The sequence below is a fragment of the Papio anubis genome, chromosome 20, assembly GCF_008728515.1.
Source record: "Papio anubis isolate 15944 chromosome 20, Panubis1.0, whole genome shotgun sequence".
In the NCBI taxonomy this organism is placed as follows: Eukaryota; Metazoa; Chordata; class Mammalia; order Primates; family Cercopithecidae; genus Papio; species Papio anubis.
The window spans coordinates 38904090-38929249 of NC_044995.1; the positions used below are offsets into that span (position 1 = coordinate 38904090).

Sequence of the window (25160 nt, forward strand, 5' to 3'; positions counted from 1 at the left end):
CAGACCCTGGCACTCATGACCCCCGCAACAAGCAGATGTTAAGAGGGACCCCCAGTAGGCCGGTGGGGCTGCTGGTCCCATCAGGGGGATGGTCTCCGAATCAGATTCCAAGGGTCCAGTCGGGGCTGGCCCCCACTCCATCTCCTGAAATCCCCCTGCCCCTGGAGAGACCCCTGGGAGCAGTGGGTAGGCAGGGGTTGGGGAGGCAGAGGAGAGGCAGAGGAGAGGCAGGGAGGACGAGGGCCAGAAACACAAACAAGGATGTGGATGGTGAAATGACACCCCGCGTAGGGGGATGGGGAGTTTAAAAAAAAAAAAAAAACTCTCTGCCTTCACATAAAAATCTAAAACAACAACAAAAAACCACCCACTCTGGGTGAGAACAAAAAGAGAGGAATGGTAAAAGAGAAAATTCTGCAAACAACTGCTAACAATGGAAGTGGACCCGACCCGGCCCTGCCCTGCCTTGCCCTGCCCTGCCCTGCCCTGCCCTGCCCTGCCCTGCCCTGCCCAGCCCAGCCCAGCCCAGCCCAGCCCAGCCCAGCCCAGCCGCCAGGAGCTGGGCCCAGCCAACCAGCCAAGGCCTGGGACACCCTTAAACTATAGCCCTGTTGGGGAAGGTGGACAGGGGAGGGGGAACCCGGCGGGACCCACAGGAGCCTAGGCAGCAGCTGGGACTGGAGTCCTACCATGGAAACACACACCCACACCCCAGACAGACACACACACACACACACACACACACACACACACATTCAGGCTGCCCCCAAGTCCCCCGACACCATCCTGCCTTCCACGGTACCCCCCACCCCTGGGGACCGAGGAGGACAACAGACACAGCCCCATTGGTTTGAAAAATAAAAGGAATCTTATACTTCAATATTTCATTCGCTAAAAAAATGTTTTAAAAATTATGTACAGGGGGTGGGGGCCAGGAGCCCTGCCGTGGGGTGGGGTGGGGGTGGGGAGATGGAGGGAGGGGCAGCAGCCCCCCAGTCTGCTCCCCTGGGTTCCAACCCAGGTCCTACTGCCTCTTGTATCTTCATTTGTTTGAAAGCAAAACTTTTGCACACACACACACGCACACGCTCTGCCAGCCCTGGAAACCTCTCATTCTATCCTCCGAGACCCTTGATCTGCCCCCAAGAGACCCCCCCTCCTTTAGAACCTGCCTCTCTGAGGCCCCAGAGGACCAATGGGGGCAACAGAGGCGGAAAAGAGGAGAAAGGGCACCGGGCACACCACTGCCGGCCACCTTGGGTCGGTTGTGCAATTTCTCGGAGCCTCAATTTCCCCAGCTGTAAAATGGGTAGTCCCCATGGCCTCGCCTACCCCAGCCCCCAGGCGCAGGGACAGACGAGGGTGACAGGAAGGCGCTTTTGGAGACGTGGAAGCACTGGGAGGTGGTGGGAGGGGTCCTGAGAACCCCTGGGGCCCCCTCAAGTCCCAAGGGGCTGCAGTGAGGGGCGGAGGCTGAAGGCTTCCGCGAGGTGGCCCAGGGCCTGGGGAGGGGGCCTTCCCGAGACCCCCAGGCCAGCCCCCTCCCCTGGCGGGCCTGGTGAGTGTGGAGATGACGGCTAGGGGTTAGGTTGGGGAGCCAGAACTCCCCCACTGCACGAGTGTGTGTTAAAGAAGGCAACACGGACCTCACGCCACCTGCCCTGCAGTCCTCTCCCGGCCCAGCTCTTGGTGGGGGAAGGGGGTGGGACAGGAGGGGCAGAGGGCCGGGAACATGCAGCACCCACCGCGGGTCCTGGGGAGGGACAGACAGTAGCTCATGACCAAGATGGCGGGTGTGTGTGTGTTGGGAGGGGGAGTGTGAGGCCCCGCAGGAGGCCGGGCGGGTTACTGCAGGGCCTCGGCTGAGGGACCCGCCTCTCCCTCGTGGCTGGCGGTCTCGAAGCCATGCTCCACACCCATCATGTCCGGCTCGATCTTGCCCGTTTCACTGATGAAGGTGGTGTAGGCGTCATCCTCAGCCTTGAGCACCTTGACCTTGGGCATCCAGCTCTTGCGCACGACGCGGCGGGCATTGGTGCACATGTCGGCCGCGATGGCATTCATCTCGCTCTCCTTGAAGTTGGGGGCAAAGTTCTGGCAGTAGTCTGTGGGGCAGGGTGGGTGCGGCCTTGGCACGGGGGCCAGGTGACTCCCACAAGGCCTACTCACCAGCCCCCCCACCAGCATCTGCGACTCCCCCTCAAAGGGGAGATGAGTGAGGCCACGTAGCCAGGACACCACACCATGTGCACCCAGCCCTACACCGGACTGAGTTCAGCCATGTATGGGGATGTGTGGGTTTTGATGGGATGGCCCCGTGTTCTTGAAAAATTTGGATCATTTGCCAGAATTTAGTAACTGGGAGAGGCCACCCGAAAATCTAGATGCCCCCCATGAGGAGTGGCTAGCACTGTCTGGCTGCCTCACCCCTCCCAGACTGCCCTGAGTTCGAGACCCTCCTGCCTGACACAGGCTCCCTGGCTTCCCTTCGGCACCCGCATCCCCCAACCACGAATAAATCTCTAAACAATCACAGCCGGTTTCCCAGCAAGGCTAGACTGAGTCCCAGAATGCTTCTCAACACCAAACTCTAGCCCCCTCTGAGAGCCAAGGCTGAGAGAAAACGGCAACCTGCATGCCCGGGGCCCACGCCCTGTCCAGCTGGGCCGACACTCACACTTGACGGCATGGAGCACGCGGCTGTCCAGGGGCTTCCGGCGGGGATCGTTGGTAGAAGAGCGGATGCCGGTGCCACAGCTGTTGGCCAGTGTGTTCCTGGGGGCAGGGGACATGGAGGGAGTCAGCGCTCAAGTTGGTGGTGGTGGGGACATGGGGCAACCCCACCCCCCTCCCTGCGGCTCTGGCAAGGGCCTTACCGGTCAAAGAAGGAGGCCAGGAGCCGCCGCAGGAGAACCTTGTGCCGTGTGCCTGCGCTGACGTGGCAGTTCATCAGCTGCGCCCTTGTGATGTATACGTTGGTGCCTGGTGAGGGGAAGCCAGAGGATGGCCTGGGGTGCCCCCAAACCGCCACAGCCCCCATGATGCCAGGCCTCATCTCAGAACACCCCACGCCCTCCCTGGCTCTGGGTCCCAAAAACTCACCTAGGGACCTTCTCCCCTACACCTCTACCCACCAAGGGCTCCTTGGGACTCAGGGGAGGCTCCTTGGGACTCCCCCCACCTCATCAGTGCTCAGGAAAGGACAGAAAGGGTGGCTTCACCATCCTCAGGGCGCCTGCCGTGTGGCCGGTCGTGCCGCAAGCCTGTGTGAGGTGGGCACGCTGGCTGTCACCAGCTAGAGATGAGCCCAAGCTCGGCAGGACCAACAGGGAGTGGAGGCTCACAGCCAGGAACTCTGACCCAAGGGCCAAACACAGTCGTCATCTTTTTTTTTTTTTGAGACAGTCTCGCTCTGTCGCCCAGGCTGGAGTGCAGTGGCACGATCTTGGCTCACTGCAAGCTCCGCCTCCCGGGTTCACGCCATTCTCCTGCCTCAGCCTCCCCAGTAGCTGGGACTACAGGCACCCGCCACCACGCCCGGCTAATCGTTTGTATTTTTAGTAGAGACGGGGTTTCACCCCGTTAATCAGGATGGTCTCGATCTCCTGACCTCGTGATCCGCCCGCCTCAGCCTCGCAAAGTGCTGAACCACTACGCCCGGCCTCTCTTTTTTTTAAGAGATGAAGTCTCACTCTGTCGCCCAGGCTGGAGTGCAGCGGCCACCATAGCTCACTGCAGCCTTGACTTCCTGGGCTCAAGGGATCCTCCCACCTCAGCCTCCTGAGTAGCTGGGACTACAGGCATTCGCCCCCCTGCCTGCCCAAATTCTTAACCTAGGTAAATAACTGACCTTCACAGGAGCCCAGGAGTAGCTTTTCTACCCATGTGGCCAAACAATAATTGCCCATGCTCACCCTGACCCCTTAAGTCAGAAACCTAGAGGCCAGGCCTTGCTGTATCAGCACCTCCATCTCACCAACGCCCCCACCCTGAGGGTGGCTGTTACCAACACTACAGCACAGACAGGGAAACTGAGGTGCTGGGGGCTCCTAACTAGCTGCCCAGCCCAGGCCAGCTGGCTCCAAAGTTGTGGAGGGGAGAGATCTGGGGCAAGGCCAGCCCACCTGTCACCAGCTCCAGCTTCTCAGAGGGGTCGCCCTCGTCGTAGAGCTTGGGGTGGCAGCGGTTCCCAATCTGGTTGATAAGCTCAGCCGGGAGAGACGCCAGGTCTTGCCGAACCCGGATACGATTCCGGGACTCGGGGGCCACCTGCTCCGGGAGGGCCTCCACTTTCTCGGCTGCAGGGAGAGAGTAGAGCACGAGTGGCAGGAGAGGCAGGGGTTGCTGGCGGGGTGGGGGGCAGGGCGGCATCTCACCTGTCTGGCCGACGTTCATCATGCTGTACATGGTGTACATGTTGCAGATCTGCCGGTACTGCTCATCCATGCCCTCCTCGCCGCCGTCCTCCTCCTCGTCCTCCTCGTTGTGGTAGGAGCCAGGGCTGTCGCTGGTGTAGGCGCTCGAGGTGCCCGGGCTGGTCCGCTCTGACGTGCTGGGCCCACTCACTACGCCCCCTGCTGCCGCCACCCCACCGGCCGGCTGCCCTGCTCCCGTGGCCACGGCGGGCTGGGCTGCTGCCACCACCGGAGCCTGTTGGGGTGGCGGGGGCTGGTGAGGCCGGTTGGCAGCCAGGTCCGGCGTGGAGAACTTGGCCATTTTGCGGCTGCCGTTGCTGCTGCCCCCAGCCTCCTTCTGGCCACTGTCCCACAGCCGCTTGGCCACGGGCATGCACTGCACAGAGTCCGACTCCTGCTGCTCTGTCTTCACCCGTGACACGAGGGGCAGTGGAGTGCTACAGGCTGGCCAGCCCGACGTCTGCGCCACGGGGCTCTGGGGCTCCGACGATGGGGCCTCCTCTGCGTGCAGGCCCTGGGAGTCGCAGCTTGGGGAGCTCACCTTGAGGAAGAACTCGGTGCCCTTCTCCATGATCTCCTGGATCTGCAGGAAGCCAGCCGTGTACATGAGCAGGAACTGGTCACCCACGTTCATGCTCAGCCGGCCCGTGTAGCAGAAGCTGAGGATCTGCTGGAAAGACTGGGGTTGCACGGCCGCCGGCAGCTCCACCACGGCGCTGCGGCTGTTGTTGAACAGGTCCCGGAAGTAGGAGCTGCTGGCAGCCAGCACGGCCCGGTGGGCCTTGAAGGCATGGCCCTTGACCACCACCGACACGTCACAGTACAGGCCCTGTAGCCGCTGCTCATTGAGGCACTCCAGGATGCTGTTGCCAAAGTTCGGGATCTCCATCTGCAGTGTCTGGGCCATGGCGGCGGCTGCACGGGGGCAGGGAGGAATGGAGAGACAGAGACGGAGGAAAAGGGTCAGGCGGCAAATGTGGGTGCTGGCCTAGCCCTGGCCCCAAAGACCTCCCCTGCTGGAGGGACATCCACACGATGGAATCTGCCATGGTGCTAAATCGCACAGAGCCCTCTACCCTATCTGTCCTGGTACACTCACTTTTACAATACGTGGTCAAATCTGCTAACCTAGTTGCAGACCAGGGTGGCCACGCACTGTCCCTTGCAAAGAGGAGGGGGCAAACGCATACTTATTCCGTATGTACTTAAAGAGTAATTGAATATGCTTAAGTGCTTGGAAGAGTAGCTAGGACACAGTGTGCTACCTCTGAGTGCCAGCTATTGCTAGCACCAGGTACCTATATGGTATATCTGCAGTGTACTGGCATGGAAATGCCAGTAAGGTAGGGTCATCTGACTGTGCACCAGAGTCTGCAGTGCTGGGCACATGCCCCTCAATCACTGTTTGTTGAATGACTAAATGATCACTCAAGAAATTACATGAGGTCGGGCGTGGTGGCTCACTCAAGTAATCCCAGCATTCTGGGAGGCTGAGGCAGGCAGATCACTTGAGGCCAGGAGTTCGAGACCAGCTTGGCCAACATGGCAAAACCCTGTCTACCAAAAATACAAAAATTAGCCAGGTGAGGTGGCGTGGGCCTGTAGTCCCAGCTACTAGGGAGGCTGAGGCCAGAGAATTGCTTGAACCCAGGAGATAGACGTTGCAGTGAGCCGAGATCACGGCACTGTACTCCAGCCTGGGAGACAGAATAAGACTGTCTCAAAAAAAAAAAAAAAAAAAGGAAAAATAAATTATACGAGGCTGGGTGCAGTAGTGGCTCATGCCTGTAATTTCAGCACTTTGGGATGGCGAGGCATGTGGATCACTTGAGCCTAGGAGACTGAGACCAGCCTGGGCAACATGGCGAAACCCTGCCTCTTACGAAAAATACAAAAATTAGCCCGGCGTTGTGGAGCACACCTGTGGTCCCAGCTACTAAGGAGGGTGTGCAGGGGTGGATCTGTTGAGCCCAGGAGGTCAAGGCTGCAGTGAGCTGTGATTGCGCCACTACACTCCAGCCTGGGCGACAGAGACACTGTCTCAAAAATAAATAAATAAATAAAGAACTTACATGAAAACATCTCTAGTCATCAGGGAAATTACAAGAAAACATCACTAGTCACCAAGGAAATGCAAATCCTAACCACAATGAGACACCATCTCACACCCACTAGGCTGGCTAGAATCAAAAAAGTTGGTGAGGATGAGAAATCCGGAACCCTCTTCCACTGCTTGTGGGAATGTCAAATGGCACAGCCACCATGGAGAACAGTCTGATGGTTTCTCAAACGGTTAAAGAAAGTTACCATATGACCCAGCAATTCCACTCCTGGAATTCATGCCCAGGAAAAACAAAAACATTTGCCCGCATTGAAAACCTGTACACAAACGTTCACAGCAGCATTATTCACAATAGCCCAAAGGTGGAAACGATCCAAACGTCCATCTGCGGATGGATGGGCCAACAAAATGTGGTCAGTCCATACAATGGGATATTATTCAGCTATAAAAAGGAAGGAAATTCTGACACACGCTACAACATGGATGTCCCTGGAAAACATTATTCCAAGTGAAAGAGGCCAAACAAAAGGACCACAGATTGTATGATCCATTTATAGGAAATGTCCAGGACAGGCAAATCCATGCAGACAGGAGGCAGATTAGTGGTTGCCAGGGGCTGGGAGGCAGGGAGAATGGGGGTGTGGTGAGGGAAAGCAAAGGTGTGTGGGGTTTTTTTTATTTTTATTTTTATTTTTTGAGATGGAGTCTCACTCTGTTGCCCAGGCTGCAGTGCAGTGCTGCGATCGTGGCTCACTGCAACCTCCGCCTCCCAGGTTCAAGTGATTCATCCTGCCTCAGCCTCCCTGAGTAGCTGGGCTTATAGGTGCGCACCACCACACCGGCTAATTTTTGTATTTTTAGTAGAGATGGGGTTTCACCATGTTGGCCAGACTGGTCTCGAACTCCTGACCTCAGGTGATCCACCTGCCTCAGCCTCCCAAAGTGCTGGGATGACAGGCATGAGCCATCACGCCCGGCTGGGGTTTATTCTTGACGTAATGAAAAATCTTCTAAAACTGACTGTGGTGATGGTTGCATAACTCTGTGAATATACTAAGACCATTAACTGTACACTTTAAATGGGCATGGTGTGAGCATCTCAATAAAGTTGTTAAAAAAAGAAAGAAAGGAGGAAACTGTGAGACTGATTTCCTTTGGGCAGAAGTGGGGAGGAGACTTGCAAAGTACACTTTCATTCTTTTGAATTTTAAACCTGGTGAACGAAATGCCTATTTGCAGAAGTAAATAATATTTAAAAAGAAATAAAACTGTGAAATCATGCCATACATATTTAATTCAAGCAAATTGGCTCAAAAGTGCTCGAGGGCAGGGAGGGGAGGAAGAAATGGGAATTTTTTTTTTTTTTTTAAAGAGACAGGGTCTCATTCTGCCGTCCAGTCTAGAGTGTTGTGGCAAGATGATAGCTTACTACGGGTCTTGCACTCTTTGGCTCAGGGGATCCTCCTGCCTCAACTTCCTGAGTAGCTGAGACTATAGGTGTACACCACCACGCCTAGCTAAGTTTTAAACTTTCTGTAGAGACAGGGTCTTTCTATGTTGCCCAGGTTGGTCAAGAACTCCTGGCCTCAAGCGATCCCCCACCTTGGCCTCCAGAAATGGGAACTGATGCTGCTCAGAGAGCCCACCCCCCACACTGCACAGCTTGGGGAGGTGGCGGAAGTGGGGGTCTCAATGTGTGAACTTCTGCATCGGACCCTGTACTGCCTCTTCCAGGAGGAAGAACTGGCTGTGTGGGACGTGAGAAGGCTGTCCTTTGATGACACTCTGGGGCAGTCATCAAAGGAAGGTGTGGCTTTCTACCTGACCCCACTGGTAAAAGTGAGAATTCTTTTCTTTTTTTTTTTTTTTGAGATGGAGTCCTGCTCTGTCACCCAGGCTGGAGTGCAGTGGCACGATCACAGCTCAATGCAAGCTCCGCTTCCCGGGTTCACGCCATTCTCCTACCTCAGCCTCCCGAGTAGCTGGGACTACAGGAGCCCGCCACCACGTCTGGCTAATTTTATGTATTTTTAGTAGAGACAGGGTTTCACCATGTTGGTCAGGATGATCTCGATCTCCTGACCACAGGTGACCCACCTGCCTCGGCCTTCCAAAGTGCTGGGATTACAGGCATGAGCCACCGCGCCTGGCCTTTTTTTTTTTTTAAATTGAGATGGAGTCTCACTCTGTCGCCCAGGCTGGAGTGCTGGGATTCCAGGCGTGAGCTATCACGCCCAGCCTCCTCGGTAATTCTATAGGGTCTCTAGAGTCCTAACTGGGCAGAGTGTGAGTGAGAAGTCTTCCCTAAGACAGACCTTTCCAGAGAGACTCCAGCTGGCCAGTGGGAGAAAGTAACAAGTACATGCAAAGGCCCTGGCGCAGGAATACACACCTTCCCTCCCTCCCAGTTAGCTCTCAAGCACCTTCCATGTTTCCTTAGCAACTCCACTCAGATCTGCCTCCCTGGGCTGGGCACTGAGAATACAGTGGCCACTCTGCTCTGATCTGGTAACACCTGTTCAGTCTGAAAGGGCTGCTGTGAGGAATAGAAGTGGCAAGTGTTCAAAGGCTCAGAGTTGCAACCTAAGTTGAGTCCTGGCTCCGGCACCAACCTGCTCCTCCGACCAGGAGCTCCAAATCTCTGCTTTCTCCATTTGGAAATCGAGGCTGAGGAGGCCAACTGATTCTACAAACTCAGCCTACACTTATTGTTACTGAATGATCATTCAAGAAGTTACACGGAAACGTCACTAGTCATCAGGGAAATGTGAATCCTAACCACAGTGAGATACCATCTCACTCACTGAGCTGCTACCCTGGCAGGCCACAGGCAAGATGCAGGCCCTGCCCCCTTGCAACACCCAGGCGAATGGAGGAACCAACTCACAACTTCTATGAACTGCCTGAATCCTCTTAGCAAGACTTCAGGGCTGGTTTCATACTCTCCTTGCAAAGCTGGAAAAACTGAGGTCATGTGGAAATTAAGGACTGTCCTGAGGTCATCTAAAAATTCATCCACCAGGTTCAAAATTCAAAAGATATGTCCTGAAGGGTGGGATGGCTCAAGCCTGTAATCCCAGCACTTTTTTTTTTTTTTTTGAGACAGAGTCTTGCTCTGTCGCCCAGGCTGGAGTGCAATAGCGCCATCTCGGCTCACTGCAACCTCTGCCTCCTGTGTTCAAGTGATTCTCAGCCTCCCGAGTAGCCGGGCCTATAGGCGTGTGCCACCACTTCTGGCTAATTTTTGCACTTTTAGTAGAGATGTGGTTTCACTATATAGGTCAGGCTAATATTGAACTACTGACCTCAAATGATCCTCCCGCCTTGGCCTCCCAAAGTGCTAAGATTACAGGCATGAGCCACCACACCTGGCCAATCCCAGCACTTTGGGAGGCCGAGTCAGGCGGATCACCTGAGGTCGGGAGTTCAAGATCAGTCTGGCAAACATGGTGAAACCCGTCTTTATTAAAAATACAAAAATTAGCTGGGCATGGTGGCAGGTGCCTGTAAACCCAGCTACTCGGGAGGCTGAGGCAGGAGAATCACTTGAACCTGGGAGGGTGGAGGTTGTGAGCCAAGATTGTGCACTCTAGCCTAGGTAACAGAGTGAGACTATGTCTCAAAACAAAAACAAACAAAAAAACCCAAGAGATGTCCTAAGGTATCGGCTACCCCCTACAACTTACATGCCAGAAAGTGGTAAGGCCGAGATTCAAACCAGGGTCTGTCTAGGCACTACAGCCTGTGACTTCCCTTGCTTGTATCCTCCTTCCTCTTCCCCTCCTCAAAATCACTGCCACCATCCTACAAAAACACAAACAAAACAAAACAAAACAAAATCCCAAAACATCCTTAGGACAAACAGAGGGTGGAGGCTGGATCTAGGAATCCCAGTTACAAGGCAGCAAAAATCTCCTCCTAGGAACTCAAACTCAGAGCTGAATGGGCCAGGAGCTGGCCCCTCTGTATGAAGACGCAGGAGAAACAAGCACCGTGTTGGGGGGCAAAGAGCCCAGAGAGCCTACTTCTGGGGTCCTGGCAGCCCTGAACCACCTCCCTAGGCAGCCAAATTAAAGCCACCCCTGGTACTGGGGCCCAAATGACAAGGACCAAGATGGTCAAGGGAAGAGGCTGGCACCCCAGTTCCTAGAGGGGTGCTCCAAGCTCATTCCCCAGGGAGGAGGACAAAGACAGGACAGGTGTGCAGTGCAGCCAAAACCCCCCACCTCCCTGTGCCCCAGTTTGTTCATCTGTAAAATGGGCTGTTCATCCAACCCATCCTGATGAACCAGATCCTCCTTTGTGGGAGGTGCTGGGGACACAGTACTAAAAGGACCAGCTGTGCTTATGTGGAGCTGTCTAGTGAGGAGACACAGGGGATGATTTAATTACAGTTGGGGTGGGTATGTCAACTGAGCAGATGGCCTTGGTGGTAGGGACCATTAAAGGTTGAGCAACAGCCAGGACAGAGATAACACTCCTGGGCAGGAAGGTATCGGGTGTGGTCCAGGGACCCAAAGAAAGCTGGTGTAGCTGGAGGGCGATGCAGCAGGGACAGGACTGCCAGGAAGGGTATGGGACAAATGGGGTCCTGGCCTAGGGAATGTGGACATCTTTGAAAGTGAGTCCCAGGGTCAGGGCAGCATTTTAAGAGTTGTATGTACAGGCCAGGCGCGGTGGCTCACGCCTGTAATCCCAGCACATTGGGAGGCCAAGGCAGATGGATCACCTGAGGTCAGCAGGTCAAGACCAGCTTGGCCAAGTTGGTGAAACCCCGTCTCTACTAAAAATACAAAAATTAGCTGGGTGTGGTGTGCACATCTGTAGTTCCAGCTACTTGGGACACTGAGGCACGAGAATCGCTTGAACCTGGGAGATGAAGGTTGCAGTGAGCCAAGATCAAGCCATTGCACTCTAGCCTGGGCAACACAGCGAGACTCCATCTCAAAAAAAAAAGAAAAGAAAAGAAAAAAAGAGTTGTATGTAGAGTTAAACCCTCCAAGGGGACTGTCAGGTCAATGAAGGCAGACATTCTGGCTGGTTTTATTCAACATTAGTTCTTTAGAATGAAATAGATGCTCAGTTAAATATTTGTAAATGTGTTAAAGAACAGTACAGAGAGGCTGGGCACGGTGGCTCACGCCTGTAATCATAGCACTCTGGGAGGCAGAAGCAGGAGGATCCCTTGAAGCCAGGGGTTCAAGACCAGCCTGGGCAACATAGTGAGACCTCTACCTCGACAAAAAATTTAAAAATTAGTGGGGCTTGGTGGCTTGCACCTGTAGTCCCAGCTACTTGGGAGGCTCAGGTGGGAGGATCACTTGAGCCAAAAACTTAGAGGCTGCAGAGAGTGATGACTTTGCCACTATATTTCAGCCTGGGTTACACAGCGAGACCCTGTCTCTAAAAACAAAAGCAAAAACAAAAAACCGCATCCCCCGACCCCACTACCCCGCCAAAACCAACCAACCAACTAACCAACCAACCAAACAAAAAAAACAGTGCAGAACAGGCAAAGGACTACTTCAACGTGACCTTACCAAGCGCCCGGCACCGGCCACAGGTATTTTTTTTTTTTTTTTTTTTTTAAAGACAGGGTCTCACTATGTTGTACAGGCTGGTCTCGAACTCCCCCCTTTGGCAATGGAGACTGAAAGGTTTTGGGGATAACAGGAGGCAACAGAGATGTGGGGGGCTGGGAAGGTGGCCCAGGTCCCCTCCTGAGAATGAGAGCCAACCTGATGCTCAGACTGGGGTCCCCCATACCTTGTGAACCCCAGCTTCAGAGCCCAACATCCCAGCACCCAGGGCTTTGGAGCCTTTGATTAGCAATTGGTCCAAACAGCTCAGCCAATTAGCACACGGGAACCCTTCCTCCCTCCATGCTGCTGGGGACGAGCGGAGTGGTACGACGGGTCTGTGAGCCACAGTGACCTGAATGCTGTTCCGTCTGGTTCCCCAGTAGCCCCTGCACAGAGTGGACGGGGTGAGCTGCAGTGTGGGCCAGAGCAGACTCATCTCTGGGAACCCCTCCATCCGTCTGTGATTGGCCCAATCCTGCCCAATGGACTCAGGAGAAAAACTACGTGGGCCCCTGCAAGAAGCCCTCACCCACGCCAGCCCCAGGAATGGAGCTAGCATGACTGGACTCTCAGAGGAAACGGGTCTCTCACTGGCAGGTCCCTGACAGGGTCACCTGCTGGCTGAAGCAGGGGTGGGATGGAGTCGAGGATTGAGGCCTCTAAACCACCTAATGGTTCTAGTCCCCACCAAATCCCCACCTAGGTCAGGCTCAAACACACTGCCTGGTCCCCCTCTACTGTGGCGAGGCCTTTGCCCAAGCTGTGCACCCTGCCCGAATACCTTCTTCCTCCACCCTCAGCTACTCACTTCTCCAGGCTAGAGAAGATGTCCCTCTCCTGCCCCACCCCAGCCACAGTGCCCTTAAGCTTACCTCTGAGGAAACTAAGTCCCACTTGACTATAAACTCCCCAAGGGCAGAAAGCCCTATCAGAATCATCTCTCCTTAAAATTCAGCATATCAGCACCCCTGAGGGTGTGGGGGACAAGGGCAGGAGGCCACAGGGCAGCTGGGACGTTCCTGGCCAGGACAGTACCTAGTCCTGGCCCTGCACGTGAACAGATCTTCTGGTGAGACCCAAGGGCACAGCACACGGTTTCCATGACTTCCCAACAATTACTCAATAAATATTTGCCAGGTCCCTGCCTGGGCCGGCCACAATGGTGACAAGTAGCCCTGCCTCTGGAGCTCACAGTCTGGCAGGAGACAGGGCCATTCATCCTTGGTCACACAGATCAATGTGCTGCACACCGGTGTGACTGACCTTGCCCAGAAGCGGTGACACTGGAGCTGAGATCTAGGGAGGGCACTAGTGGATGGGGAGTAAGGCCCTTCCAGAAAGGGTTTTCACCTCCAGGGGACTGGGCTCAGTCTCAGGGCTCTGCTATGGACGGAGTATGTCCCTCCAAATTCACAGATTGAAATCCTAAGCCCCAGTGTGCCTGTATCTGGAGATAAGACCTTTGGGAGCTAATTCAGGTTAACTGAGGTCATAAGGGTGTATTAAGACGGCAGCTGTCTGTATGCCACGAAGACAGCCCTCACCAGACAGCCCTAACCACACTGGCGCTCTCATCTCAGACTGAAAGTCCCCAGCACTCTGAAATGTAAATGTCTGTTGTTTAAGTCACCCAGTCTATGATATTTTGTTGTGTGGCAGCTTGAGCTAAGACAGGCCTGAAGCGCCATCTATTCACTGATGCCTCCCCCACTGGAGTCTTTGGCCCGGATTTCCCTGTGAACGCCAGACTTGCACACACCCCAGACGCCTCCACTCAACACTTTCAGGACCCGGCTCCAGGCCTTCCCAAAACCTGTGAATGCCGTAGCTTCACCAGCTATGGCCGTCCTCGCTCAGATCCTTGGATTCATCTTCAACTCCTTTAAAACCACTTTGCACTACCTTGGCCCCAAGTGACACTGCTTGGGCCCCTACAATGCTTTATTGGGGCCCCTGGCAGTCTGCCCTGCTTGCTCTTGGACCTACTAGAATGGGAATGGGACAGCCATAGCTCTTCATACTCTCTCCGGGTCACATAAAGCCCTTTCTCTACTCTTTTTTTTTTTTTTGGAGACAGGGCCTTGCTCTGTCACCCAGGCTGGAGTACACTGGCACCATCATAGCTCACTTCAACCTCAAACTCCTGAGCTCAAGCAATCCTCCCACCTCAGTTTCCCAAATAGCTGGGACCACAGAAGCTACATCCAGCGCTAATTTTCTTTCTTTTTTTTTTTTTTTTTTGAGGCAGAGACTCACTCTGTCGCCTAGGCTGGAGTGCAGTGGTGGGATCTCAGCTCACTGCAAGAATTGTTCAAGTGATTCTCCTGTCTCAGTCTCCTGAGTAGCTGGGATTGAAGGTAACCACCACCATGCCCAGCTCATTTTTGTATTTTTTAGTAGAGCTGGGGTTTCACCACGTTGGCCAGGCTGGTCTCGAACTCCTGACCCCAAGTGATCCACTCCCCCCACCAACAAAGTGCTGGGATTACAGGTGTGAGCCACGGCGCCCGACCCATCCAGTTAATTTAAAAAGTATATATTTTTTGGTAGAGATGTGATCTCACTCTATTGCTTGGGCTGGTCTCCAACTCCCAGCCTCGAGTGGTCCTTCTGCCATAGCCTCACAAAACACTGCGATTATAGGCATGAGCCACTGCGCCTGACCGACAAAGCCCTTCCCCACACCGACTCCTAAGCTTGATTCTCCCTGCTTGCCTTATCCTTCTTGGGCGTTCCTATGATTTAGTAAGCTGGGTATTTTTCTTTTTCTAAAAAAAAGTATTTTATTTGTGCATTTTTTAGTAATAGAGATGAGGTCTCCCTAATATTGCCCAGGCTGGTCTCAAACTCCTGGGCTCAAGCGATCCTCCTGCCTTGGTCTCCCAAAGTGCTGGGATTACAGATGCGAGCCACTGCCCCCGCCAAACTGGGCTTTTTTGGGCTTCAGCTTCATGTCAGTTTCCCTGGGGCAGGGAGTTTGTCTGTGTAGACCCCTGTTGTGTCCTCTACCCCTAGGACCTGACCAGGTACACAGTGGGTGCTCACAGTCCTTTATGGAAAGAACGAACAAAGAATTACTTCCATTCCTCCTAATCTAACTCCCTTTTTTTGTTCCACATTAACGTGGCTCAAACAGGAATAGGGCTCAGAAACATGATCTGTGGCTGGGCAGACAGACGACCTCCTATGACAGTTGCCAAGGTGGGTAGCCAGCAGTCAGGGGCCTACTGAGACCTCAGTGTTACCTGACGAATTGCTCACACTGCCGGTAGATCCTGCCATCTGCGGGAAGGGCGCTGGCAGGATGATTCCTGGGAGTAGTAACTGCCAGCTCTTAGGGAAGAGAGCCGCGGAATTCCCCAGCCAGCAGGGGCCTGTGAGAGACTGTCAAAGGCACAGTCCTTTCCTGATGTCTTTCCAGGGAAGCTGTGACATGGCCGTCGACAGATGCTATGGTCTGAATGTTTGCATCTCCCCAAAATTCACACACTGAAGCCTATCTCCAATGTAGTGGTATTAAGAAGTGGGGCTGGCTGGGCGCAGTGACTCACACCTGTAACCCCAGCACTTTAGGAGGCCAAGGAGGGCGGATCACGAGGTCAGGAGACGGAGACCATCCTGGCTAACACGGTGAAACCCCATCTCTACTAAAAATACAAAAAATCAGCCGGGCATGGTGGCACGTGCCTGTAATCCCAGCTACTCAGGAGGCTGAGGCAGGAGAATCGCTTGAACTCGGGAGGCAAAGGTTGTAGTGAGCCGAGATCGCGCCTATGCACTCCAGCCTGGCAACAGAGCAAAACTCCGTCTAAAAAAAAAAAAAAAAAAAAGTTAGGCCTTTCAGCCAGGTATGGTGGTTCATGCCTGTAATCCAACACTTTGGGAGGCCGAGGTGGGCGGATCACCTTAGGTCAGGAGTTCAAGATCGAGACTAGCCTGGCCAGTATGGTGAAACCCCATCTCTACTAAAAATACAAAAATTAGCTGGGTGCAGTGGTGCACGCCTGAAATCCCAGCTATTCGGGAGGCGGAGGCAGAATAATTGCTTGAACCTAGGAGTTGGAAGTTGCGGCAAGCCAAGATCACGCCACTGCACTCTAGTCTGGGCAACACAGCAAGACTCCATCTCAAAATAAAAAAGAAGTTGTTGATCAAAAATTTTTTTTTTTTTTTTTTTGAGACGGAGTTTTGCTCTGTAGCCCGGGCTGGAGTGCAGTGGCCGGATCTCAGCTCACTGCAAGCTCCACCTCCCGGGTTCCCGCCATTCTCCTGCCTCAGCCTCTGGAGTAGCTGGGACTACAGGCGCCCGCCACCTCGCCCGGCTAGTTTTTTTTTGTATTTTTAGTAGAGACGGGGTTTCACCGTGTTAGCCAGGATGGTCTCGATCTCCTGACCTCGTGATCCACCCGTCTCGGCCTCCCAAAGTGCTGGGATTACAGGCTTGAGCTACCGCGCCTGGCCCAAAAATTTAAAATGAAAAAAAAAAAAAAAAAAAAAAGTGGGGCCTTTGGGAAGTGATTCTTAGGAACTGTGCCCGTATAAAAGAGGGGGAGCTTGTTTGTCCTTGCCACCCTATGCAGATAGCTAAGAGGTGCTATCTATGAGAGATGGGCCCTCACTAGACAGGGAATCTGCTATGAGGGTATGGGACTTCCCACCCTCTACAACTATGAGCAGCTCATCTCTGTTGTTTATCAATGGCCCGGTCTGTTTTGTTTTTTTGAGACAGGGTCTTCCTCTGTCACCCAGGCTGAAGTGTAGTGGTGCAATCTTGGATCACTATATCCTCAAACTCCTGGGCTCAAGTTACCCTCTCACCTCAGCCTCCTGGGTAGCTGGGACTAGGGATGCGTGCCACCACACCTGGCTAATTAAAAAAATTTTGTGTAAAGATGAGAGACCTGTGTTCTCAGGATCTCCTGAGGGCTGTGTCACAAGCAAAAAACAAATTGAAATTAATTTTTTTTGTAAAGATGAGGTCTCACTATGTTGCCCAGGCTGGTCTCGAACTCCTGGGCTCAAGCAATCCTCCCATCTCAGCCTCCTAAATGCTGAGGTTAGAGGCATGAGCAATGTGCGTGGATTCCAGTCTAAGGTATTTTATTACAGCAGCCCAGATGGGCTAAGACCTACAAGACCTACAAGCCAGTTAAGGGAGACCAGCAACTCCAAGTGTAACAAAGAACAAAGGCCCCAGAGAGCCCCACAGTGCTTCATGCAGCTCAGCAGGATGCGGCTAGATCCTGGCAGCTGCTCAGGTTGCCTGCCTGACCCAGAACCATGCAGACCCTTCTGCAGGGGCTGAATGTGAAGGCAGTCCAGGAAAACGGTTAGTGAGAACAAAGTGTTCAGTGGGGGGTGGTGACTCACACCTGTAATCCCAGAACTTTGGGAGGCTGAGGCAGGAAGATGCTTGAAGCCAGGAGTTTGAGACCAGCCTGAGCAACATAGCAAGACCTCACTTTGCATCAGTATTTTTTTTCTTTTTTTTTTTTTTTTGTTGAGACAGTCTTTCTCTGTCACCCAGGCTGGAGTGCAGTGGCGTGATCTCGGCTCACTGCAACCTCCACCTCCTGGGTTCAAGCAATTCTCATGTCTCCGCCTCCCAAGTAGCTGGGATTACAGGCACACACCACTGCGCCTGGCTGATTTTTGTATTTTTAGTAGAAACGGGGTTTCTCCATCTTGGCCAGGCTGGTATCAAACTCCTGGCCTCAAGTGATCCGCCCACCTCAGCCTCCCAAAGTGCTGGGATTACAGGTGTGAGCCACTACACCTGGCCTGTATTTTTTTTTCTTATACATGCATAGATTTAATTTGTTTTTTTCCTGAAAGACTGTCATTAAATCCATGGTGGCAATAGGATTAGTAACAGTGTCCCCAACTCAAGCCTCACTGACTGTGTGCCCATACCTGGCCAGGGCTCAGACAGGCTTATTTCACTCACTCTTCTTTACGGTTTCTGAGGAAGAAATGAGACTGCCTGCCATTTCATGGATGGGAACGAGGCCCAGAGAGGTGAAGCCAGAGGCAGGGACCATGTAGCTGATGAATGGCAGGCACAGGTTTATACCCAGGCCATCTGGCTCCCGAATCAGGCAAAGCTGTGAGGCAGCTGTGACTAGACCCATTTCACAGGTGGGAAAACTGGTGTTCAGAGAAGCAAGGCAGAGACCACACGGGAGCCCCGGACAGGCCGAGGCCAGAGCTGGGGCTCTTTACCTGAGCTACTGGATGTGTCCTCTCCAGAAACAGGGTCTTCTGCCTGTCTGAGGACCCCACCTCAGGGTCTGGGGTGCCCTCTCTCTAATCCCCAAGGAAGGCCTTCTTCGTTCTTCTTTTCCCAATCCTCCCATCTGCAGCTATTCTCTAGCCCTTCCTCCCTGCAACCACCATCTCCGGGAATGAGCAGTCTCCGCGTGCTGCCTCTCCCTCCTCCCTCCTCCCACTCGCTCCTCCTCGCAGCCCTCGGCAATCTGGCCTCCCTTTGCAGGCAGCAGATCCAGCTCCTTGGAGAGCCTGGCAGAAGCTCTGCCTCCGTCCTCATGGAGCTCGCAGCCTGCCCGCTCCCTCCCCACCAACTCTAACCATAAGCCCACCCTTTGGAGTTACATCCCACTCCCTGTGTGCAATCAGATCATACCCAAAAGACAGGGCAGCGGCAACCAAGGGTGGAGGGAACAACAGTAAGTGCAAAGGCCCTGAGGTGACCCTGGTGCCACTAACACAAAGGAAGATGGTGGGGCTGGAGGGATGGGGATCATCCAGGGAGAGGGGCCTGCTGGGCTGTGCTAGGAAACCACGCAGGGCCTAAGATTTTGAATCCTACTATTGTACTAGGCTCAAATCCCTTATAGAGCTTGTCACTCAGAATTACCCTCAATAGTGCCAGCCCCCCATATCAGTCTCCCATCTAGAAAATGGGCTGACAGCAGCAACCACCTCACAAGGCTATTTCAAGGATTAAACAACCAAAGAACACAGGCCGATCGGCACTCGCCCCGTAGTCAGTGCTCATGAATGCCAGCTGCTGTTAGTTGAATCCTCTGGCCCCATGCTGGGCCGCAAACTCCCTGGGAGTAGAAGACATCTTATGCCTCTCACCATCTCCCAGACCTTGCACATTTCACGGGATTAACAGGCAGTGCTCGCTGGGGTTTTCCCCAGAGCCTTCACAGCACTGTCCAATCACACCCCAGATGCCACCCTCTCCTGTAAACCTCACGATAACTAGACAGTGGAGATTCTCCACCTGGCCACTGCATTTGCGTCAATCATTCTTTGTGGTGGGGGCTGCCCACCACCCACTGTCTGATGTTGAACCACATCCCTGGACTATAGACTCGCGAGATGCCAGCAGCACCCCCACCCCGGCAGGGACAACCAAAAATGTCCCCCGACACTCCCCAAGTGTCCCCGGAGGAGGTAGGACTGCCCCCGTTTGCGAATCACAGCAGTGTAGATGTGCCCACTTGCCACTCCTACCAGAGGAGGACACTGAGGCTCAGAAGTCAAGACCTTTGCCGAGAGTCTCATGGCTGAGACGGGTGGTATTAAGTGTGAAATTTCACTCTCCACTAGACCATGTCTGCTCACCCTTACCTACCCTCTCCCTTTGCTAGATTTAGAAAACATCAACTTGGCACAAAGCCCTCAGAGAAAACGCACAGGTCTCTAAGAACTGAGACCTTCGCCAAGGAGGCAGCACATGAGAAGCCTGGAAGGACATTACCACAACCACACACAGATCACAACCTCAGACATGTGACCTCTGCCGGCTCAGCTGGTCCTCACCCCACCTAACGTGCAAGCAGGCCCAGTCCCACAGGCCCCCTGCCCCCCCCGGCCCCCCGGCCCCACCTCATGCGGCCCAGAGGGTTCTCTAGGGGAAGGCATTAGCAGCCAAGGGGACTGAGGGGCAAATGCAGAGACAAGGAACATGAAAGTAGCTGGAAGGCAGCACAGGGGTGGTAGCCAGACCACTATGCAGCTTGTGTGAAGGAAGGACTCTGGTGCCTCAATTGCCTTGTGTGTCAAATGATGACAACAGGCAGGACCTGCTAGTCATGGGCTTAAATGAGTTCGAGTGCGTAAAAGTGCTGAGAGCAATCTGGGAGGAGAAACGAGGGGCATGGAGGACCTGAGAGAGGACGCAGAGTGGCATGAACACTGACTCATGTTTTCCAGCCCTGGTGGCTCACCACCATCCCAAAAGCAACGTGCCCCACTAAGTCTGATGGGATCCCTCTCTCCACACAGGCTCTGGCAATGACACTGATGAAATCTAGGGTCAGACAATGTTGGGTCAACCTCCATCTATCTCCAAATCCCCGGGCCTCCAGGCAGACTCCTTCGATAGATCCTGTAAGGCTGACCAAAACTCACATCTCCTCAAAGCCCAGCTCAAGAACCTGCTGGGGCTCCCTGTTGCCCAGCCAGGAGGTCAGATTTTTAAATTACCCTGGATGCAGGCCAAGGGGTTCTGAACTTGCATCTGGGGGTAATGGGCAGATCCAGGAGACCCAGAGACAGGGTTTCTCTTTCTCGTGAATGGCACTAAAAGTCTGTCTCCACAGTAGGGTCATCCCCCCAACTCCTTCCCTCACGAAGACAAAATGTTTACAGCACTCAGGAGACTGGTACATGCTCAAAAAAGGCTGTCCATGTGTTGTCCCCTGAGGCTAGAACACTGACCCCTCCCTTGCACCCCAGCACCACCCACCCCTTAGCTAATTTTATTATTCAGATCTTAGCTCTCCCGGAATACTTCTGGCCACCCATCAAAACCTCTCCATCCCCTCATGGCTCACGATGACTTCACATTGCTACACCATCTCTGTAAACACAGAGGTATGTGAAATTCTCATGATCCTTTGCTTGTGGAAGTTTGGTTGCTTGAGAGCTAGTTGCTCCGGATCTGTTACTCCGGGATGCTTCCCCAGGCCTCAGCGGGGAGTCGGCAACCAGCAGTGAAATGAAACTGTCTCAATGGGCTGCCTACTTGTTGCATTTGCCCCCACAGAGTCTGTGCATGCTAAGTTCTCACTGAAAAGCAGTTATTACTGGTGCCTTCTCCTCCAGCTCCAAGCACAAACCGGAGCTGCCCGAGGCGCTGCCTGTCCTCCACTCATCAGGGCCAATTCCCAACCGTCTCAGTTGAGTGACTGGATGGCACCCCCATCCCCCTATCCCTGGTATCCAACCCAGCTTAGGTCCAGGAGGACCCAGTCTGTGCTGAAGCAGACCTGCAGCGATCCTAGCCCAACCAGGCAGGGAGGATGGTTCGGTCTCTTTTTGCGGGGCTGCTGGCCCAGTTCCTATTCCTCCTAGAACCAAGTGGCTAGCCAGACAGGGAGGAAGGGCAGGGCCCAGGTTGGAGGGTGTCCTGGGAACTATAGGGAGACTGGGGAGAATGAGGGTGACAAACCCATCATTAAACCCAGAAGAACTGGCTGACACCACTTGACCCAGCAGTTTGTGGCTCCTGCCTCAGGTGCTGAGGATCCCAAATCAAAGTCCCGAGGACACCCTGGTAACAGCCTTGCAATTAGCCCAGAAAGGAACAAAAGCTGCTGCCATCCGACTGGGGGCCAAAGTGGGGCAAAAACAGTCTAGGCAAGCAAAGTCAAGTCCAGCCCTGGTGGTGCCAGGCCTCCTCAGCTTCCCGCGGCCAGCCCACAGCTCCATGACTCCTGACCTCTTGGCTCCCAGGAGGGAAATGGGGAAGAAGGGGTGACCAGGCCTCCGAGAAAGCCACCTCCACTGTTCCAGTCCCCGGGGACACCATGGAAACTCAGTCTGTCCCAGAGGGGATTGACTCATCCCTCGAGGTCGGCAGGAGGGAAGGCCTGGATGGAGGAGAATGCCCACCAGGGAATGCAGAATGAGGAGCTCCTTCAGTCACCCTCCTGGAAGACCACTTGAGTGACTATGGATTTGTGTTGAGGGCCAGACAATCCCAGTTCAGCCACTGTCTGCTCATGTGACCTGAAACAAGCTACACCACCCGAGCCTCAGCTTCCTCGTCTGGACCACAGAGAAGGCCTAAGTTGACCCGGTGGTGGTGAGCCATCAATGAGCTCATCCAACCAGCGAGCTCGGCACAGGGCCTGGCCCAGGACTAGTGTCCCAGAGGTAGATCCCTGGGCCAGGGTGTGAGTGCCTGATTTGATCCCCTTAACTTTTCTCTGTGCCCTGCCTTTACCCGGTCGGGAGCCTCCAAACCACCATTAGCAGAGTTTTACATGCTCACTCCCTCTAATTCTTCAACCCTAGGGAGGTGGCACATAGAACTCAGGCTCAAGGAGTTGGTGCCTGGGAGGCCATGGTACTAATATATATGACGGTGGCTATGAGGTCCCATCCACAAGGCTTGAACCACCAGCTTCTGGCCACAAAAGGTAGAGGAAGAACGCAGGATCCTAAAATACCCAGGTAATGTCTGCTGGGCTGCCTCCCTGTAGATATATAAGGTGGGGGTGGGCGAGGGCCACCTTGTGATAAACAAGATGCCTAAGCTAGGTGTTCCAGACTGTCTCCAGCTGCCCACACAAACACCCACTGGCCAGCGCCTTTGAACAGTTGGCAGAGGCTTGCCCAAGGGGTAGGGTCAGGACTCTAGAGGCTTCTGGGATGAGGTGTGGGAATGAGGGAACCCCTTAGATGTGACTCTGAACTAACACTTCGAGTTGGGGTCGATGGGGGGCGCATCTCAGTATATACCTGCTGGTCACACTAGCTTTTCCTGACCTGCCCCCACATCCCCCCAGCCTAGCCCAAAGGCTCTGCTCCCCCGACTCGCAAAGCTCCTACAGCAGTCCCTCACCTTACCTAATCGCCCCCAGATCTAGCCTCCCCCTCCCCACATCTGAGTCCTGACCTCATGTGACCCCCGGAAAACATCTCTGGGATCTCCTATCCGCCCCCACCCGAACTAACTCCGCCCACACCCACCGTGCCCCACTTCCTGGGCTTCTCCTCAGCCGCCCCCAGGCCTGTAACTTGACCCACCCACCTCCTCCAGCGCCCAGGCGGTACCTGCAGGCCCGGCCCCTCCCCGCCCCCCTCCGGCCGCGCCGCTCTCCTCTCCTCCCCCACTCGGCCTGGCCAGAGCCCGACTCCTCCTCCCCCTCCCCCTCCGGCATCCACGGGCGCCTCCTCACTTTTCCGCTTCGGACCCTCTAACTTCCCTGGATCCCCGGTACCTGCCCCGGCCCGACCTGGCCCCCTCCCTCGCTGGGAGCTGGGGGAGCGGTCCAGGTACGATCCTGCCGCCCCCAAGCCCCGAGGTTCGGGCTGGACGCTCAAGGTTGCCCGCGGTAGCCGGGCCTGCACACACACGCCTGCCCGGGCACAGTGCAGGCTGCGGGCCCGGCTCCTCCTCAGTCCGAGAAAGCACCCAGGCCCTCCCCACTCAGCCCTCGGGCCGCCCCGGCTGGAGAAGGCCGGAACCGGGCCTGAGGCGGGCCGCCTCACCTGCGCCGTGGCCGCGCTCCGGGGGCTCCCGGCGGGCTCCGCAGCGGCGGCTGGGGCCGGGCCTGGGCCCGGGGCGCGCCCCCCTGCGCCGGGGCCTCGGCCTCCGCCTCCGCGGCCTCCGCGGCCTCCGCCTCAGCAGCAGCGGCAGCCGCGGCGGCCATTCATTGTGGGCCAGGCCGCCCCAGCCGAGCGCCGAGCGAGCGCAAGCCGCGCCGCCGCCGCAGCCAGGCCAGGGAGGAGCGGCACCGGCCCCGCCCGCGCACCGCCCTCAGGCCCCGCCCTCCAGGCGAGGCCAGCCGAGCTCCGAGCGCGCCCCATCTAACCGGCTCCGTCTCCTCTCTATGCCCCTGGGAGGATCCTCGCCGGTACGTCGGCTCAGCTCGATGGTTCGAATCCCGACCCCGCCACCTTCTAGTCCCGCGACCTTGGGCAAGTCGCTCTACTTTTCCGAACTTTAGTTTCCTGTAAAACAAAAACAATAATGACTGCTGTTTATTGTGGCAGGCTCCGTGTTAGGTTCTTTATGGGAATTAGCTCGTTTAAACTACACAGTAACATTTTTTAGTGAGAACTGTTACACACTAGAGAAAATAAAGGCGGCTGGGCGCGGTGGCTCACGCCTGTACTCCCAGCACTTTGGGAGACCGAGGTGGGTGGATCGCCTGAGGTCAGGAGTTCAAAACCAGCCTGGCCAATATGGCGAAACCCTGTCTCTACTAAAAATACAAAAATTAGCCGGGCGTGATGGCAAGCGCTAGTAATCCCAGTCACTCGGGAGACTGAGGCAGGAGAATCGCTTGCACCCGGGAGGCGGTGGTTGCAGTGAGCCGAGATCATGCCACTGCATGATCCAGGGCAAGACTCCGTCTCAAAAAAAAAAAAAAAAAAAAGAAAAAGAAAGAAAGAAAAGGAGGCACAAAGAAAGCTGGTCAAGATCATCACACAGCAAGGAAGTGATGGCGGGTGCCAGGATTTAAACGCAGGCTCAAAAGCGACAATAACAGCTAAGACTTTTATGATGCTTACCGGATGCTAGGTTCTGTTAGCATTTTACGTGCACTAACTCGTTTACTTCTCACTACAACCCACTAACAAATGGTAAAAAGTTCTGCCCTTTTGCAAAAGCGGTAACTTAAGTTCAGAGTTAACAACAAGTCGCAGGGCGAGCTAAGACTGGAACCCAGGTACCCGGGAACCACTTCGCTGTCCTGCCTTCGTACACTGGTTAGAACTTTACCGAGCGCTTACAAGGTCAGAGTGGCTCTTTACACACTTTCCAGGAATCTGTCATTTAATCTTTGTTCTATCTGAGAAACCACGATTCTTATTTAATAGATAAGAAAACTGAAGGCCCGAGAGTAACCGGCCCAGAGCATGTGGTGGGGCTGAGATTCAAACCCAGTAAATCCAACTCCAGAGCCTGAGTTATCCCTGCAGAGTGCTCTGAAATAATGTGTATATAGCACCCAGAACACAGAAGAGGACCAATAGCTGTTGGGTTTCTCCGCTTACCGCCCCTTTTCTGAGCCACAACTTCCTCATCTGTGAAATGGGACTAGTGACGTGTCCTCTCCCAGGGGATCCACTGTGATAAACACCCCCGGAACAGCATGATCAGCGCGCTTC

The 25160-nt window shown here is 54.6% G+C and overlaps 1 protein-coding gene across 5 annotated transcripts; it reads right to left on the reverse strand.

Moving 5' to 3' along the window:
• Nucleotides 1-506: 506 nt before the first annotated feature.
• NACC1 (nucleus accumbens associated 1) lies at nt 507-25149 on the reverse strand. Of its 5 annotated transcripts, XM_009193651.4 has the most exons (8): nt 25047-25149; nt 23858-23996; nt 10164-10281; nt 4377-5330; nt 4125-4298; nt 2877-2982; nt 2678-2775; nt 507-2105 (listed from the first exon to the last, which is right to left on the reverse strand). In XM_009193651.4, exons 4-8 carry the CDS (start codon nt 5320-5322, stop codon nt 1846-1848), a joined length of 1584 nt encoding a protein of 527 aa, XP_009191915.1. In that variant the 5' UTR covers nt 5323-5330; nt 10164-10281; nt 23858-23996; nt 25047-25149; the 3' UTR covers nt 507-1845. The 5 variants fall into 5 exon arrangements, with proteins under 5 accessions (XP_009191915.1, XP_009191913.1, XP_017807744.1 ...); XM_009193649.4 differs by lacking the exon at nt 10164-10281; XM_017952255.3 differs by lacking the exons at nt 10164-10281; nt 25047-25149 and adding an exon at nt 24561-24680.
• Between the last annotated feature and the right edge of the window lie 11 nt (nt 25150-25160).

Excerpts from the sequence above, each read along its gene's own strand:
- NACC1 (XM_009193649.4), bottom strand. The coding sequence starts at position 5,322 with ATGGCCCAGACACTGCAGATGGAGATCCCGAACTTTGGCAACAGCATC. Across the intron at positions 4,299-4,376 it reads GATGAACGTCGGCCAGACAG|CCGAGAAAGTGGAGGCCCTC; the intron begins GTGAGATGCCGC and ends CTCTCCCTGCAG. Across the intron at positions 2,106-2,677 it reads CGTGCTCCATGCCGTCAAGT|ACTACTGCCAGAACTTTGCC; the intron begins GTGAGTGTCGGC and ends CCTGCCCCACAG.